This window comes from Meles meles, chromosome 1, assembly GCF_922984935.1.
Source record: "Meles meles chromosome 1, mMelMel3.1 paternal haplotype, whole genome shotgun sequence".
Taxonomy (NCBI): Eukaryota; Metazoa; Chordata; class Mammalia; order Carnivora; family Mustelidae; genus Meles; species Meles meles.
Genome location: NC_060066.1, coordinates 145,993,903 through 146,012,091, shown reverse-complemented (window position 1 = coordinate 146,012,091; position 18,189 = coordinate 145,993,903). Strand labels below are relative to the sequence as shown.

Below are 18,189 nucleotides of genomic sequence, written 5' to 3'. Positions count from 1 at the left end.
CCCGACACACACACACACACACACACACACACACACACACACACACATCCCTGTCTCTGATTTCTACAGGTAGACGTGGCAAAGGGCTCAGCTCCTGAAACTCTTCTCTTCTCTTTCCTGACCACACTCACTCTGGAGGTAATCTTATCTAGTCCCACCAGTTTAAATATCCTGGTTGACCCCTAAATTTTGTATCTCCATACACAGCCTTAGCTCTGAACTCAAAAACTCATATATACAGCTACACAGTCAATACCTTCAACTGGATGCCTAATCAATATATCAGCCTTAGTACGTCCAAAACCAAAATCAAAGTGAAATGAAACAACAGTAATAACAGCAGGAAATCTCTGCTCTTCCCCAGCATCCGCCCATTCAGTTACTCCCCCCAGCTAATCAACCATCAGCTCTTGCCTCCATCACTCTAAAAACCTTCTAATTGGTCTCTGCTTCTATGCTGCTACATTCCCTCTCCCCCACTTTTATTCTCTAAGCTCTCACGATCCTTATAAACTATAAACCAGACTATGTAACTCTTCTGCTCGAAATTTTCCAGTGACCTCCCATCACTTGGAATAAAAGCCACAGTGTTCATATAGCCTCTGAAGCTGTGATCTGACCCCGGCCCACGCATCCCATTTCAGTGTTCACTACCACTTCACTCTTCACCGCCACAGGCCAACTATCCTATCAAAAGGGAATGAAATGATGCCTTCTGTGCCTCATGCACACATCAAGCTGACTTGTGACTCAGGGCCTTGGTAACTGCTCTTCCCTCCTCCTGATACCTCGTACTTGCAGGTATCTGCACAGCACTAGTCCATTTAGGTCTCTGCTCTAAGGTTACCTTCTCGCTGTTTTCACCATCACTTATTTTTCTTCGTGGAACTTAAAACTACCCAACATTCTATTACACATTGTTTATTATCAAACACCTTAACTAAAATATAAGATCTATGAGATGATGGGGCTTTTCTTAACTTCATTTTTTTTTATCCTCAGAACCTAGAACAGTACCTAAAACACAGTAGTTGTGTAATAAATACGTGGTGAAGAAATGAGTAAATAATTGAACACGAACATAGTTTGATTATGAATATGATTTAATGATCTTAATACATAACCCCAAAGGGCAAATCAATTTTTTTGGCATTACTCACTTTCCGTTGTTTTACAGAGTCCAATTTTATAAGCCAATATGAAGCCACTTTTGTTTTATGATACTTCCAGTTATCAATGATCTGTTTTGGGGGAGAAACATTAAGAAATTTAGTTTAAAATTTTCCTCAAAAGTAATGAAGAATAAATGAATGAGTTGAAATGAATTTTACTAATCTGTGAAACAGAAGCAGTGTAGTATTACTTGCAATAAAGAATGTCTACTTTCATAAAGACAAGTGCAAAGATTTCTAAGTTAAAGTAAAGAAACCATCAGAATCCAAAGTTTCCTCTTCTTGCTATAAAAAGTACACAGTCTCTATAAATGGAAGTCAAATGTCTTCAGGTACATAGGATTGGGAAGAAACCCAAAACACAGATTTTCTATTTTAATTCCAAGACCTATATTTACCACATCACCCTATATAATAACAGAATATTAAACAATACATTAGAAGGTAGCTTATATATAATCAGGATTCTATTATTCCTTTGTTTCGTTTTTACTGGGTTTTTGCTGGTAAAAATCTGCAAAAGTTCTGAATATATACTCTAGCAATATATATTCAGTAGCAAACAAATTAAAATATTTTCTGCATATAGTAAATATATAGTAAACAATCTAATGTCTTATATAATTATCCATTATATTTTATTAATTATGTAAGCTGATATCTTTATAAAACAATCACATCAGCCACAAATATTAGTTCTACTCTCTGATTATCTAATTTTTCTTCTACCTGATTTAAAAGATTGGTGTATAACTAATATCTCTAAGAAATATAAGTAAAATGGTACAAAATTTTTGTCTTTACCTAGAAGAGAACTTGATTGAGTAAGGTGATATGCAAATAAAAACACAGCTAGAGAATGCTGTATAACTAGTGTTTGTTTTTCCTTTTTTCCTTGATGTAACAAATATCAGCTTGTTTGTAAGCAAGATACCATTTTCAGTTTTTTAAATATTCATATAACAAAATAATGTATAATATTTGGGGACTTTGTTTATAATTATGTCATAATTACAAAACAGAAATTGTCACTTTTAATTTTTTAAATTAAGAAAGTTAAATTTTTATTGTTATTTGTTGGGGGGCTTGTTCATTTTGTTTCAGAAAGACAGTTGCTTCAGAGAGGTCTAAAGTAATGATAAAATGTGAAAAGCACCAAGTGCATCATTCTGGGTCTTATCTTCCAACTGGCCACTAGATGGTGCCTTCTCCTCTGGAACAAAAACAGCAACAACAAAACCCAAACCCCCCCAACAAAAAAAAACAAAAACAAAAAAAACCCAAAAACTGCAAACCAAAAACCAAAATCCCAACCAAACTAAACAAAACAGGGAAATCAGAAAACAATCTTCTGTTACTAAGGGATTACCTAGGAATGTCAATTTGAGACAGATGTTTCTAAAGGAAACCAATCTTTGAAGGAATGCTCTTTCACCTGAAATATCTGAATAACTTGACCTTCTTTCTAAAATAGAATTAAGTCATTGACTTTAATGGGAATTTTTAGGCCTGTGTCATTTTAGAATGTTCCACTGGGTGGTGCAAATGTGTTTATAACAAGAAAAACACACCCAATATAAGCCACTTCACAATTTAACAAAAACCATTCACGGTGTCACATTCAAATATTCTTGACATTTTATACCCAGGGCTCTATTTTTTTCATTACAACTCATTCCATGTTAGATCCTTCTAAATCTTTACAGAAGGAGGCTTAACTTTGATATTTCTTTCATCATTAAGAGCAGTAATTATTTAACAGTAATTATTCTCGCTTGATGAAGAAATTGCATCATTAAACAGGACTAGACACTAAAAGATATTTTGCATTATTCATTATGTGATCTCACTGCTCATGGATCATAATAATTAAAATAACCCCTGTATTTTCTAAAGCTTGTTGAGGTTGAAAAGAACATCAGTTAAGCTTACCATGTCATTGAGAATAACACCATCAGGAAATAAATTTTAATATTTTAAAGAATAATAAAAAAAAGTGAGCTCCTTGAAATTTTGTATATGTCATATACTCACATCTTCTATCAGAAGTAATGATTCTGCATCTGATTTTCCTGGAAACCGGATCTTCATGTCCTTGAGGACAAATAAGGTCTGACTTGTTAGATCGTCATCTTGTTCCTTTGTTCTCAGTTGCCGCAAAGACTCACTCTTAAATTTGAAAGAATACAGATATTTGGAGGGGGTCTTATTTCATTGTGCCACTATAATCTGAAAGATATTTCTAGGTAAAAATGATGCACTTTTAATTAAAAAAATAACAGTGAAAAAGAAAATAATTTCTTTTACATTTATTCTTAGGATTAAATGGATATGATTTCCCAAGAGTGTCTTTGGCATTTCCACACAGTTATAGTTTATGTAGCTCAAAATAAAACAAAAATATAAGTGTTTTAAAAAGACTTCCTGGTCAGTTCATTTGTTACATATAACGTAGGCAATTCTTGATTAGAGAAAATAATTATTGATTATTACCAAGTGAAATTCATTCACTTATATTTTCTAAACTCTTCTCTTTGGGAACATGATCCACATTAAATAAACAAATTAAATAAGTTCCTGGCCTATGTGTAGGTACAAGGAGATATCTATTTGAGCATCCACAAGTAAGCCTGGTTGCAAAATAAATTCGCTGACTTCAACACGAATCTCTGGGATTCATGCTAAGGAGAGAATGCTATATGTTACTTTAAATATAAAGAAAACATGATCAATGATGTTAATACTTCAGTGCTCTAAGGATAATTTGTCAATGGTTTGGTTTTTTAACCTATTAATCAGAAGTCCATTAAGGAAAATTTACCATCCAACAAATTCCCCCAAATTTACAGCTGTATTGCATAGTACACTGCAAAATGATGTATTTGATCTGGTGAAATTCAACAAAATTATCTGACACCATTAGCAAATGGAAAATAAAATGCCATTCTCAGTGTCCATACCCTATTCTATGAAATAGGGGAGTCTGCTTTTTAAGTTATAGGTTAAGAGGATGAACAACCCAAATTCCACTAGACCATGAGCTGAATTATAGCTGGGATCTGGAGTTCAATCTGTCTTCCTCCCAGCCAGTCCCTCTGCCACCTAAATCCTGAGTATAGTGCTTCCTGTGATCTCAGAGGACCGAATGGATGACTTACCATCTGAGAGTTAGGAAAGCTGGCATCATTAGTGTGAGGCAGGTGCCTCATGTAGGAGGAGGCACGGTTTAAAGAATGTGACCGAGACCCTGAAGTTGGCCGGGATGCTGGTGTCATTTGTTGAGCAGAAAAGGGGCGGCTGTCTGCGCTGGAAGGTGATTGAGAAGAGATGGACCGAGGGCAGCTGACTGAACGCCTAATGGAGCCTAGGATAATGGAGCAGAGGGGTAGTACAGCAGCAGAGTTAGTAAAGTTTCCCACTGTATTGGAGTTAAACTAACAATTAGACCACATGGTGGCAAAACAGCAATAAATTTAAAAGAATAGTCATCATCATGAGAATATAAGCATAAGTTAATGGACATAACCTTATATTTAGGGATGTATTACAATTTAAACAGTAAACTTGGTGCAGAACCCCTATAATGTATTAAGAATGGCTACAATAGGGACGCCTGGGTGGCTCAGTCCGTTAAGCCACTGCCTTCGGCTCAGTTCATGGTCCCGGAGTCCTGGGATCGAGTCCCACGTCGGGCTCCTTCCTCATTGGGGAGCCTGCTTCTCTCTCTGCCTGCCACTCTGCCTACTTGTGTTTTCTCTCTCTGACAAATTAATTAATTAATTAATTAAAAAGAATGGCTATGATAAGAATGATTTTTCTAACCAGTTCTGTTCTTGAAACATGACTTAAAAGAACCAGAAGAAAGGAAAAGTAGCATTCATGAAGCACTTTCTATAAGCCAGGCATCTTCCTAGGTGCTACCCTTTAATCTTAATCCTCACAGAAACCCTCTGAAGTAGGAATCTGCATCGCCTGGAGACTCAGAACTTTCCCAAGTCACATGACAAGGAAGTGGCCAGGCTCAGGTTTAAGTCCTGAACTATATAACGTCAGTGTCCTTCCTCTTTCTAAAGCATGATGCCACCTATTATCTTTGCATTAGACTGGTCATTTATTAGAATTTGTGTACCGATTCTATAAAATAGAATACTTTATAGCAAGACTCATAGAGGGGGATGGAAAGGAGTCTAGAGAGTGGTCAGAATAAATGGATGTTACAGAATTTAGGGCACAAAAGAAAAAAACCCATAAAACAGAAGAAAAACATAAAGATCATCCTAATGGAGTTTAAATATATAATTGGTTATTACAAGAGTAGTAGTAGACAAGTAGTCTTATTATTTACAGGAGAAAAGAATGAAGAAAAAAAACTAGATTTAAATTCCCACAGTAGAAGATTTAAGTCAAGGAAAAAATGTCTGGATCTAAAGGGTTGTTATCAGAACAAACTAGGGAAAACCAAAGAATATCTTTCCCAATTAATACCATTTAAAAAAAGAGAACCAAGTGTTCCAGGTAAATTTTGACTCCTAAAACAGGGAAATAGAATATCCCTCAATATCATCAAAAGTTATATCTTTTTAGTTCATATTTTGTAAATTCCCTCTGTTCCATATTCTCTCTCTGCTCAGGGAATACATCAATCTTCAGTAATTAAACAATTTAATAAAACTCACATGAGGCAAGTTGAATACCCAAACATTTCTCTTCATTAGCTGTTGAAAAAAAATTAAACCTTTGTAAAGGCAATGGACATACATCTTATATTTAGGGATATATTTCTATAGGATATTTTGAGTCAATGATAATCCTAATACCATTTGGGTTCCGGTGAATGTAAAAAATACACTCATTAAAGCTACAGAAGATGTTTAAAAAAACTTCCATTTGTTCCAATTATTAACTTTCTTCTGAAACTAAAAGTCACATCCAATTTTTGTTAAAGGACCATGCTCCTAGAAAAGGGCTGTGTGAGGAACATATCACTGGTCAGTCTTCTACTAGGAAAATACACAAAGCATGTACTACTACCTACACCTTGGTTCTGCTCTCTTTGAGGGCTTAAAGTGGTAGTTTGGAATGTATAATCTGATCACAGGTGCAGAAGGAAAATATCCTTTCTCTTGAATCACCACAGATTCCCACTTTTTCCCTGCATACACTGGAAATTCAGACAGAATAATTAAATCACTAGATATGGTAATAATATTTAGGTAGATTAGCAAAAAATGGTTATAACTTGCACATACAAGTTATGTGAGAAAACTATTTCATATCGTTTTATGTGTGAACACCTTATATCAACCCAAAATGTATCTTTGAAATTACAGCAAGGGTAAATTTCCTAAGTTATCTCTACACCAGAATATGTTGCACATAATCTGGATTTTGCCCTCCATCATTAGCATCACTTTGGAAAGAAAACTCAAGGAGGGTTTGTGGCTATGGTATTCTTTAGTGTAATATTAAAGAGAGAACATAAAACAAGTGGAAACCTTCATGGTAATTCCTAACGACTATGAAAATAATATATAACTAAAAAGGGAAAATACATATAACTGAATTAAGCTAGCTTTAAAATGTGAATTCACACTCAAAAACATTTTTAGTACACTATTTTTCTGATTTCAATTTATTTTTAGCCTGAGAAAAAAGAACAATCTCTGAGCTTTAGGAATCTCGGCCACATTTCCGCAACCCCAACCTCATCCGCTGTTGGCTCACAGTCTTAGGGATGCCCACCTTTAATGAGGGATTAAACAACTGGTAAGATCTGGACAGGACAATGTCAGCTTCCAAAAGAGAAACAGAGCCATACTTTCAGACACACACTGAAAGCACGTAAGGCATCTTTAGGAAAAAAAGGAAGTAATTGATAAAATAGATTGCAACTCTAGAACAGGTGCTCAATAGACATCTTAAATAAGTACATACATGAAATGGAACATAGTACATTATTTCTCCTCCAAACACATGAACTCTCAAAGACAGGAACACTACCATGTATCTTTATAAAATAATTCAGTAAAAGAAAGTAAAGGAAAAGAAGAAGGAAAAGGCCATCAAAAATCTTCATGATAATTTGGTAAGAGATAATTTAAAATCTTCGTCTGTACTGTATTCCTCATGGCATTTTGCCATAAGTATGCAAGGCCAAGTTTAAAACACACTCATTTCCAGAGAACTGACACATTAAATAAGCCACTGCTGGAGATCAAAGAAGGCTCACAGTTGTGTTTACTGCATGACTGAACTGGTCCCTTTCCTGGAGCCCTGGGACAATGGAGGACGAGGCAGAGACAGGAGAGATGTGAGTTAAGAAAAGCCCTGCCTTGGAGGCAGCATGGGGAAGGGAGATCCAAGTGAGCCTGAGAAAACAGCAATACCACACGGGACATTTGTGGATGAAAGAACTGTGAACACACCTGAAATCAAAGAAGGGATGAATGACCAAATGGAAGAGAGAGAGGATGTGAAAAGAAAGGAAGAAAGAGAAAAGAGGAAGGTGGAAAGGAAGCCGATAGAGCAGCTGGTTGGTTACTGTCCGGAATACTTGCTGTAGGTATCCCAAAGCCCTGACTTGAGTGCTCAGCCCTGATGAAAATAGGAGGAAACAAAACTTCAACTATTTCACAATTGCACGGCTCACAGAGATGTTCAAGTCAAGTACCTAGAGAAAGACACACATTTTTAAAAAGAGGTGAACAGGGGCGCCTGGGTGGCTCAGTGGATTAAGCCACTGCCTTCGGCTCAGGTCATGATCTCAGGGTCTGGGGATCGAGCCCCGCATCGGGCTCTCTGCTCAGCAGGGAGCCTGCTTCCTCCTCTCTCTCTGCCTGCCTCTCTGCCTACTTGTGATCTCTCTCTCTCTCTCTCTGTCAAATAAAAAAAAAAAAAAAATTTTAAAAAGAGGTGAACATATAAGATAAAATTGGTGACCAAAAGGGAGGGACAGCACAGGGGCGTGGGTGGAGAATGGAGCAAGGAAACATAACAGTCTTAAAAGAGAATGCAGCCCCCAGATCAGCTGCCATGAGGCCTGTTTCACAAAATCCATGCAATAATCCAGGACATAACAAAAACTATGAAATAGAGAAGAAAGGGCTCTCAGATATCCTTCATTCAACCTGTTTGTTTTCCCTCTGCAGCCCCTGGAAGGGACTGTGCAGTGTGCCCAGGTCAGGGTTAGGGAACGAAGTGAGGTGGAGTCCAGGTCCCCTCACACAGGACAAGGGTCCATTTGCCCAAGGTCTTTTACTGAGTTCAGTAACTGCCGTTCCGTAATTCTTCACATAACAACAAAACTAGAAGAAATGAACTTACTGGATTGTTGAATTAATTTGTAGTTGTTGGACTGTTTAAAGTTATACGTGACTTGCTTTCCTCTGTTCTTATTTTGGTGCTCTTCTTTCTCATTGTCCTCGGATTCCGAAGCACTGCTGCTACTGTCGTAACTGCTGTCACTGCTGTAGTATTTCTGTCTTTTCATTACCTCAGAGCTCTCAGGCATGGAGGACAGAGGCTGAACCAGAGGGAAATGTGTACTGTTAGAATTCAGAGCAGTACTAATGAACTATGAGCATGATCAGCTACTATTTTCAATTTCCTGCTTACGCTGGCTGCTTTTCACCAAAGCCTGAAACCCTCCCAAAAAGCATGACTGCTACCGTGTGCCATTAGCCTACTGTGCTCTTCATTGAGGCTTCTGTTTCTGCAAAATGTTCCCTCTTAAATGGTACAGATTTCGGTTGTGATGAGGAAAATGCTGTGTGATGTGAAGAAATGACTAGAGTACCCACAAAAAACAGCAAAATAAAATATTTGAGATGAAAATGAAAATATGAAAATCAGAAACATAATCAGCTTTTCTTCATTCCATACAGAGAGATTACTCATTACTCATCAAAACTCAGAGCTGTACTTTTGTTGTATCACTGATGTTCAGAGCCAATCAGTAAATGCGCGTTTGTGGGCTGTGTGTATGTGAGTGTGTGTGAGTATATGTGTGTGTTGCTTTTGAGAGAGAGAAGAAAGGGCCGGGGGAAGAAAGGCAGAAAGAGTAAGAAAAGCCAGTTAAACCACTGCAAGTAAAGGGGCACCTGGATGGCTCAGTCGGTTAAGCATCTCCCTCCGCTCAGGTCATGATCCTGGGGTCCTGGGATCGAGCCCTGCTGGGCTCCCTGCTCAGCAGGGAGTCTGCTTTTCCCTCCGCCCCTCCCCCTACTTGTTCTCTCTCCCTCTCATAAATAAATAAAATCTAAATAAAATCTTTTTAAAAAATCACTGTAGATAAAATAAGAAAAATTACTGTAAGTATAGTAAGGCCACATCATAAAACAGAGCCTATGAGCCTATCCACTCACATAATGTATAACACGAAGCAAGATAGTCTTTACATGTCTAATTTGCTCTGGATATTTTTACAAATCAAAATTTTTAGTTAACTGTCTACTTTCCAAATGGGTTCTGAACAGCTTGTGCCTCTTCTCACAGGATTTCTGAATCTGACATAGAGGTTTGGCCATAACGCAGCAACACTGCTTTTCATTGTCCATGCTACCCAAAAAAGTGGTATCATGTAAAAATGACTACAGCAAGAATTTTTGGAGGATAGATACCATGTAGAAGGGTAAAACTGCAATGCTTAAAATTCCCTGCTGTTATGTTCCAGTATTTCCATTAGAATTACTTGTCTCTAAACCTCCCAAGCACTGTGTTTCCAAGGATGCCAGGTGAGGGAATAAAAAAGATAAGGGAAGCAGGACAGCTTCACTTCACAAAGAATGTACACAACCAAGAACAAGACATTTTTACGACTTAGTCATTTTAAGAGACTATTTATTATACAAACCATATGCCTCTTGCTCCTGCTGGGACAGGTTCCTGTAGCTATACACTAGATTCTTGTTCTCTGTTTAACAAAAATGCTTTGATGCTAGCATACACAATAAGGAAAGCCTTGGTTACCATGGGACTTCACTGAAATAAGGTATATCTTCTCATGTGTCAGTGTAGAATGAAAGATAAAGAGAGAAATAGCATGTCATGAAGTGCCTGGAAGACACCGTAAGCCAAAGCATGATCCTCTTAAAGTTACCGCCTTTGCAAATGGTGTAAAAATACCCAAAGTAGGGTAAGTAATTTAATACACTACGGTACCAACTTGCATTTGAAAGTGTTTTTCTTTTGATAGTCCAATATTTTCCTGAGCACTAAAAATGTTCAAAGAGATATGCATAGAAACACTGACTAGTACACAATCATGGAACATTTTGATAGTCTTGGGGAATATGAATTCTAGAGGAAGCCTGTTTCTTCAGAAGTCTTGCAGGTCCCCAAAGAGACAATGGCACAACCAGGCTTGCTAGTAGTGTCCTCCTTCATGTAGTCAAACAGCTTTCAGGTTTCTCAAAGAGCTTGACTACATAATGAGTTATTGGATCCTATAATGAATCGCTAGGGGAAATGGATAGCTGAACCTTTGTGTCATATATGCATTTGGGACTTTTTGACCAACACACTGTTCAAGCAATAATTAACAAGAAGTGATAGTAGTCTGAACTTCGAACAGTACCTTAACTGCAAAATGGAGTTTATAAATTGGCATTAAGTTAGGATACACATCATACTATACTTATTTTTATGTCCTATTGTATTATGAACTGGGCCATACATAAAAATATATAAATAGCATAAATATTAGTAATCACTCAGCTGAAAAAAAGAACAATGCTCACAGCTAATACCTTATGTGCTATTTATTATTTATAGAACGAATTAATATTTCCTAGTTTCTCAAATAAGTGAAAAATTATTATTTCTCCTAGTACAAGTTTCATTTAACCTTCACTATCTTCACTTATTCTTCTACTATAAACATACTGAAAATTAATGTTTACCATGTGATAGCATACCTCTAAAATGAAAGGCTGCTTTGAAGTTTGGCTCACCCCAGATCCTCAGCGTACATAAAGTTAAAAGTTATAACATGTTTTTACTTCAGACTGATTATGCAACTTTCAACCATTTTGAAATATTACTGGCATTAAGACCTACAGAAACTAGCCAATTCATTTCATTTCAACAAATACAGTTAGCTTCTACTACTTGCCTAGAATAAGAGGGGTTGAAAAAAATATACAATGTGAATTCTGCCTTCCAGGAGCTTATTTTTTTATTTGGATGCTAAATCTTATTTAATGAAGCAAATAAGAGTATGATAGATGGTCTCAGGGCCTTTGCATTTGTCATTCTGCGTCAATTCTATGCCTGCAAGTTGTCTCACAACTGGTTTGCTGAGTTGCAATGATTAATACACAAAGCTTAGAACCTATTCACTTTTAAAGATACTCTAAAATATATTAGAGGCATTATCAACAGCATCAGTCACAATTCTTCAGTATAAAGCACATATTTCAGAAGAAGGGTGCCTGACATCCAAGGTCTCTGATCTCCGCCAGAAACATATTTTTCACCAGGTTCATCTTGTACTATTTTACTCCCCAGGAATCTTCCATTTGAGTGATACCAAATGGTGTCACACCTCTATGTCTTTGCCTTAAATATTCCCTCTAAACTGAATATCCTTCCCCTCGTCCTTAATGTTTAGAGCCCTACTCGTTTTTTAAGACCCAATTCCAACGTCACTTCCTGTGCAAGGGCATCCAGTATACCAGTCCTTTGCTTCTCTATGTAATTATAGCACTTTCCACTCCCTTTATTAAAGCACTTGCCACAATACAGCCTGGACTTTGGTTCACCTACCTGTTCTTCCACTAGCCCATGAGGTCATTGTGGACACATTCAACAAATTTAATTAATGGCTTTTGACAATCTTCTAAGTACCAAACACTGTGCTAGGTGCTAGAGATAACAACATACTTCCTACCCTCAAAGTATTTACAAGTTCATTCTAAACCAAACATGCACACAATTGTCATAACTCACTTAAAGTGTTATTTGTAGCACAAGAGAAAAGGCAGAAGAAGGAAGATCTAAGTCTAACTAGGGGAATGAGGGAAGATTTCACAATGGCAGCAATGGTTCAGCTGCATTAGAAGGGGATCTGTAATCAAGCAATGAATGGATTTTTTTTTTTTTTTAAATAGGAAGGCATTCCCAAGGCTTGGAAAAAGCATGAAAGCATGACAGAGCATGATGATGTGTATGAGGACATAGTGATAGCTTTGTATTGCTGAAATGTAAACTAAAACAACAGCAACAATAATAATGACAACTGAATAAAAAAAGTTTCCAAGACTTTACAAATTCAACACTTTCCAACTCTATTAGCAAGGCCTTTAACACATAAAAAAGGACCATATAGATCATTACTACAAAGAGAATGAAGGTAAGGCAAACACATGTCCATTTTTGCCTGCATGATAGCTTCCTGTTTATTCCTAGAAACCATACCTATTTTAACTAACACAATTTCAATGTTACTGGGTCAACAATAAGTGGGGCTCCCCATGAGGATTTCCAGAGTCATAATTTGCCTTACCTATAATGCTACACATCTCTGAAAATTGTTAAGTCTAGAGACAGGAGAAAAATGTGATACTGAGTATAGAATAAGGGTACTAGTTTTAAGTCCCTCTTAGCCCTAACTAATAGGGTCTTTACTAGCCTTAGGGAAAGAATTTAAAAATGAAGGAAACTTGGAGTACCTGGGTGGGCTCAGTCAATTAAGCATCTGCCTTTGGCTCAAGTCCTGATCCCAGGGTTCTCGGATTGAGTCCTACAGGGGGCTCTCTGCCTCTCTGCTCAGCAGAGAGCCTGTTGTTTCTCCCTGTCCCTCTGCCTGCCACTCTGCCTACTTGTGCTGACTCTCTCTCTCTGACAAATAAATAAATAAAATAAAAACAAATAAAAATTGAGGAAAACTAACAATATGTCTCTTGAGTATATCTCCCTAACTCTAACTGTACTGGTTCATACAGTTCCTTGAAAGTGGCATCAGTCATTCTTACGGTAAGAATAAGGAAGGTAAAATCAACTGTACTTAGTAGCATCTACTATGATAGTAAAGAATGTAGAGGTACTGCACCTTTGGCCCTCGAGGCTTGGCAGTTTTGCCCATCAATTTTTCATCGTCAATTTCACATTGTTCCAGAAGATCTAAAATATCTTCTTCCTTAAAAAAATATTAAAATTGTGATCACTAATGGACTCTACAACCTTTCCAAGGTCATTAATGTCCATAAAATAGTGTACAACAAGGAGTCCTAGAACTATTTAAGGAAGATTGCTTAGATCAAATGAAAAATAAAGAATCATGGAAAAATCTCTTGAGGAAAGCTTCATGGAAATCTGGCAATATAAACAATACATAACTGAAATCTATCATGCATTAATATCATAAACAAATATGTCTTTACATTATAGTACACTATTAAAATCTTAGAGTACAATACTTCAATAAATTACCCTATTGATCATTTGTATTGAGCATATTGAACATTAAAATTTCTAAAAGTGCACTCTAGTTTTCCAGAGCACAATTTCGTCAATCATCTCTATATTAATTAGTGCAAAACAATATTACAACTTCAGAAGAAAACTGATGATGGCCTAATAGTTTCATTTAGAATGATCTAATGTATTTAGTAAATGGGTACAATTTAAGGTGACTCTTTCAAATTTTTAACTATTGTGCAAGAGTACCTTTAGAACTTAGTGAAAGATTTTCATTCTATGGGTATAATACTTGCTCTTCCAGAATCATTGCGAAGTCAACAGGCAAAGTCATACTAAAAACATATACTGAAATAGATTTTGAGCAAACCAAAGCGATAGGAGTATAATAGCTACACTGAAAGAGGTTCCTTGAGTTATTTATTCAATCTATAAAAAATCACATCTCCATTTGTATATTTAAGACATGTTTCAGTGTCTCCTATAAAAAGGTTTTTGAAGAAACTAGAAATCTCACTGTGCAATGGAAATTTGTAAAAATAAGTTACTCTTCATCCCAATCCAATAAAGCTTAGGTATTAAAATACCAAAATACTTTTGCTATAATGTTTTGATTAAACAATAATCCTACAACGAATTCCCATGACAGCAACACAAGATAGTTAAAAAGAAACTCAAAGAGTTCTGCTTCTGCTTAGGAGAAAGAAGATCATAACAGATAATACTTTCATTATAGCAGCTAGAAAAAGACAGATAAACTAAACAATCATAGTTTTTAAGACATCAGAAAGCTGTGGATATAACGTAGTGTAAAATAAACTAAATACCAGAGCGGGGAAAAGTTCTAGGCAAGCAGAGATGAGTAGCCATTTTCTACTTCGGAATCATTTGTCAAGCCTGCACACAGATGGGCAGAGACCACGTCTATAAAAGGCTGGGATAAAGAGAAGAGTTTTCAATGGTCATGTGAGCTAGTGTAACATCTAGAACTGCCCCACAGAGCTTGTTCTCTTGACGTGCTGGGTCTCTCTGACAGCAATTTGAGTGAGCATGTAGTGGAGGAGGAAGATAGAGGCATGTGAAAGCCAGTCTTACAGTTTTTAGATACCAATAGAAAATGAGGTCCATAACAAACACTGAATAAATTTCATCCTTGAAAATGAGATCTTGCCATTTGCGATGACGTGGATGGAACTAGAGGGTATTATGCTTAGCGAAATAAGTCAGTCGGAGAAAGACAACTATCATATGATCTCCCTGATATGAGGAAGTCGAGAAGCAACATGGGGGGGTTGGCAGGTAGGAAAAGAATAAATGAAACAAGATGGGATCAGGAGGGCGACAAACCATAAGAGACTCTTAATCTCACAAAACAAACAGGGTTGTGGGGGTGGATAGGGAGAAAGGGGCAGAGGGGTAGGGAGAGAGTGGTTGGGTTATGGACATTGGGGAGGGTATGTGCTATGGTAAGTGCTGTGAAGTGTGTAAATCTAGTGATTCACAGACCTGTACCCCTGAGGCTAATAATACATTATATGTTAATAATAAAAAAATTTTCATCCTTGAGACCCTTGAAACAAGATGGTAAACTAAAACTACTACAACCCAGACTGGACCAAGTTTAACTTTTCTCTTTTTTTGATAGAAATTAATTTGACATATAACATTGTGTAAAGACACATTTATATATTTCATATGACTGTCATTGTAGTTAATAGCTTCTCCATCATGTCAAATAGTTATTTCTCTTTTGTGATTGGAATAATAAATATCTGTTCTCTTAGCAAATTTCATGCTTAGAAGACAATATTGTCTATATTCACTATACTGTGCATTGGATCTCTAGGACTTATTTACTACTAGTTGCAAGATTGTATCCTTAAACACTCTCTCTCCTATTCCCCCACATCTGAACCCTGGTAAACACCATTTCACTGTTTTTATGAGTTTGGCTTTTTTGGATTCCACATGTAAGGGAAACCCTATAGTGCTTGTCTTTTTTGTCTGACTTAATTAACATAATGTCCTCAAGGTCCATCAGTGTTGTTACAATGGCAGGACTTACTTCTTCCTCATGGCTGAAAACATTCCATTGTACACATATACCACATCATCTTTATCCATTCATCCACTGACAGGCACTTGGAAAATTATTTCCAAGTCTTGGCTACTGCGAATAATGTTGCAATAAACATTAATAAATAAACAGAGTGAATTTATTGCTCTGATATCCTGTTTTCATTTCCTTTGGATATAACCCATAGGTGGAATTGCTGGATCATATGTTAAATCTATTTTTAACTTTTTGGGGAACTTCATATTGCTTTTCATAGTGGATGAACCAATTTATAATCCCACCAACAGTATGCAGCATCCCTTTTCTCCACATCCTCACCAACACTTGCTATCTCTTGTTTTCTTGATGATAGCCATTCTAACAGGTGTGAAATGATACTTCATTGTGGCTTTGATTTGCATTTCCCTGATGATTAGTGATGCTGAGCATTTTCTCATGTACCTATTGGACATTTAGATGGCTTCTTTGGGGAAAAAAAATGTCCATTTAGCTTCTCTGCCCATTTTTTAGATTCTTTTTTGTTGTTGTGGGTATATAGTTCCATGAGTTCTTTAAATGTTTTGGATATTAATTCCTTATCATATATATGATTTACGAAATGTTTCTCGTATTCTGCAGGTCGCATTTTCATGTTGTTAATTATTTCTCGTGCTCTGCAGAAGCTTTAAAGTTTGATGTAGTTCCATTTTGTTGATTTTTGCTTTTGTTCAACTTTTCTTTGGCTCAAAATGATTAGCCCCTTACCTTAGCACCCTGAAAGAAGAAAGATATACCTTTTTTTGGAAAAAATAATATCAGTTCAGTTTTTATGATTCTTTTATAGACACTGTCAAACAAATAAAAACTGTAGGATATCCAAAATAACAGGAAAATGTGACCCATAATATAAAGGAAAAAACATTTTAAAGAGCAGGTCCTTAAGTGATCCAGATGTTAAAATTAACAAATAAGGATTTTAAAATAACTACTACATACATATTAAAGAAAATTGATGAAAAATGGACAAAATGAATGGAAGATGCAGAAGTTCAACAGAGAAATGATATTTTAAAGAAGCAAATGAACATTCTTGAGTTGAAAATATAATCAAAAATTAAGAAGTGACTGGATATGCTTGTAGCAGACTGGGCACAGCAAAGATAATCTCAGTGTAAATTATCCAAACTGAAGCACACAGAAAGATAAAAGAAAAACAGAACAGAGTAAACAAGATACATGGGATGCTGTCCAATCACCTAATATATGTGTCATTAGCGTTCCATAAGAGACAAATACAAAATAACATAGCAACAGTATCTGAAGAAGTAACGGAGGAGAACTTTCCAAAACCAATGGAATACATCAACCCAGAGCCTCAAGAAATTGAGAAAACTGTAAGCTGGATTAATACAAAGAAAACCACACATAAACACATCAAAGTCAAAATGCTGGTGGTGGGGGTGGGGGTGGAATCAGCCAGGGGAAAGGACACATTACATTTAGAAGGAAAATAAAAGTAAGATGGTTGAATCATGAATAGAAACAATAGGAAAAAGCGGACAAATAAGTGATGGCTCTAACAGTGCTGAAACAAACAAAAGAGCCTGTCAAGACAGAATTCTATATCCAGTCAAACTTCACTTAAAGAAGACAAAATGAAAAACAATTTCTTACCAAAACACAAGACAGAGGGAAAACTAATCAATACCACATTTCTGCTACAAGGAATATGAAGTACTAAAGAAAGTTTCTCAAACTGAAGAAAGACAACCCTTGTTAGAAGCACGAATCTGCATGTCAGGAGGGAAGAACACTTTAAGAAAGGGTATATATGTGAGTAAACAGGAAATGTTACTAGACCACTATTAAAGACCACTGCTTGCTTAGACAATACTAACAATGTATTCTGAGGTTCGCAAGAGCAACGTAAGTAAAAGAAAAATATATGTTAACAGCACAAAGTCAGAGGGATGCTACAATATAACTAAAAGCCAGAAGAGAAGATAAAATAGTGTAATAAAAAAATAATTGATTTTTCCAAAAGAATACAGGGAACAACAACAACAACAAAATAATGAACAGATGGGATAGAGAACAAAGAGCAAGAGGGAAGACATAAACCCAACTATACTAGTAAATGTGTAAAATGACTATGAGACAGATAGTGTCAGACTGAATTTTAAAGCAAATATGACCCAACTACATGGTTTTCCCCAGAGATATTTTAAATATAAGAACACAGATGAGTTGATAAATAGATAGAATGATATATCAATCAAACAGGAACCATAACAAAGAAACTAGTTATCCACATAAGTCACACATGTAAGCTTTAAGACACGGGATATTATCAAATGAAAAGGTAAACATTTCATAATGATAAAATAGAAAGGATGAATTCATTAGAAAGACAACTTCATAACTTCAAAGTATATGAAACAAAACGACAGAACCGCATCCACAGTCACAGTTGGTAGTTTTAACAATCTTTTTCAGGAATTGCTAGAACAAATAGGCCAAAAGAAAAAAAAAATTGGAAAGGAT

General features: G+C 36.2%; 1 protein-coding gene across 4 annotated transcripts in view; it reads right to left on the bottom strand.

Annotated features, from left to right (window-relative positions):
* TTLL7 (tubulin tyrosine ligase like 7) overlaps positions 1–18,189 on the bottom strand; it is a 154,098-nt gene that overhangs the window by 44,642 nt on the left and 91,267 nt on the right. For all 4 annotated transcript variants that reach the window (XM_046017964.1, XM_046017986.1, XM_046017980.1 and 1 more), the window contains exons 14-18: positions 13,222–13,308; positions 8,496–8,694; positions 4,331–4,536; positions 3,207–3,341; positions 1,161–1,241 (exon numbers count right to left, since the gene is read on the bottom strand). In XM_046017964.1, the coding sequence (XP_045873920.1) occupies positions 1,161–1,241; positions 3,207–3,341; positions 4,331–4,536; positions 8,496–8,694; positions 13,222–13,308 (708 nt within the window). The remainder of the gene's footprint in view (positions 1–1,160; positions 1,242–3,206; positions 3,342–4,330; positions 4,537–8,495; positions 8,695–13,221; positions 13,309–18,189) is intronic.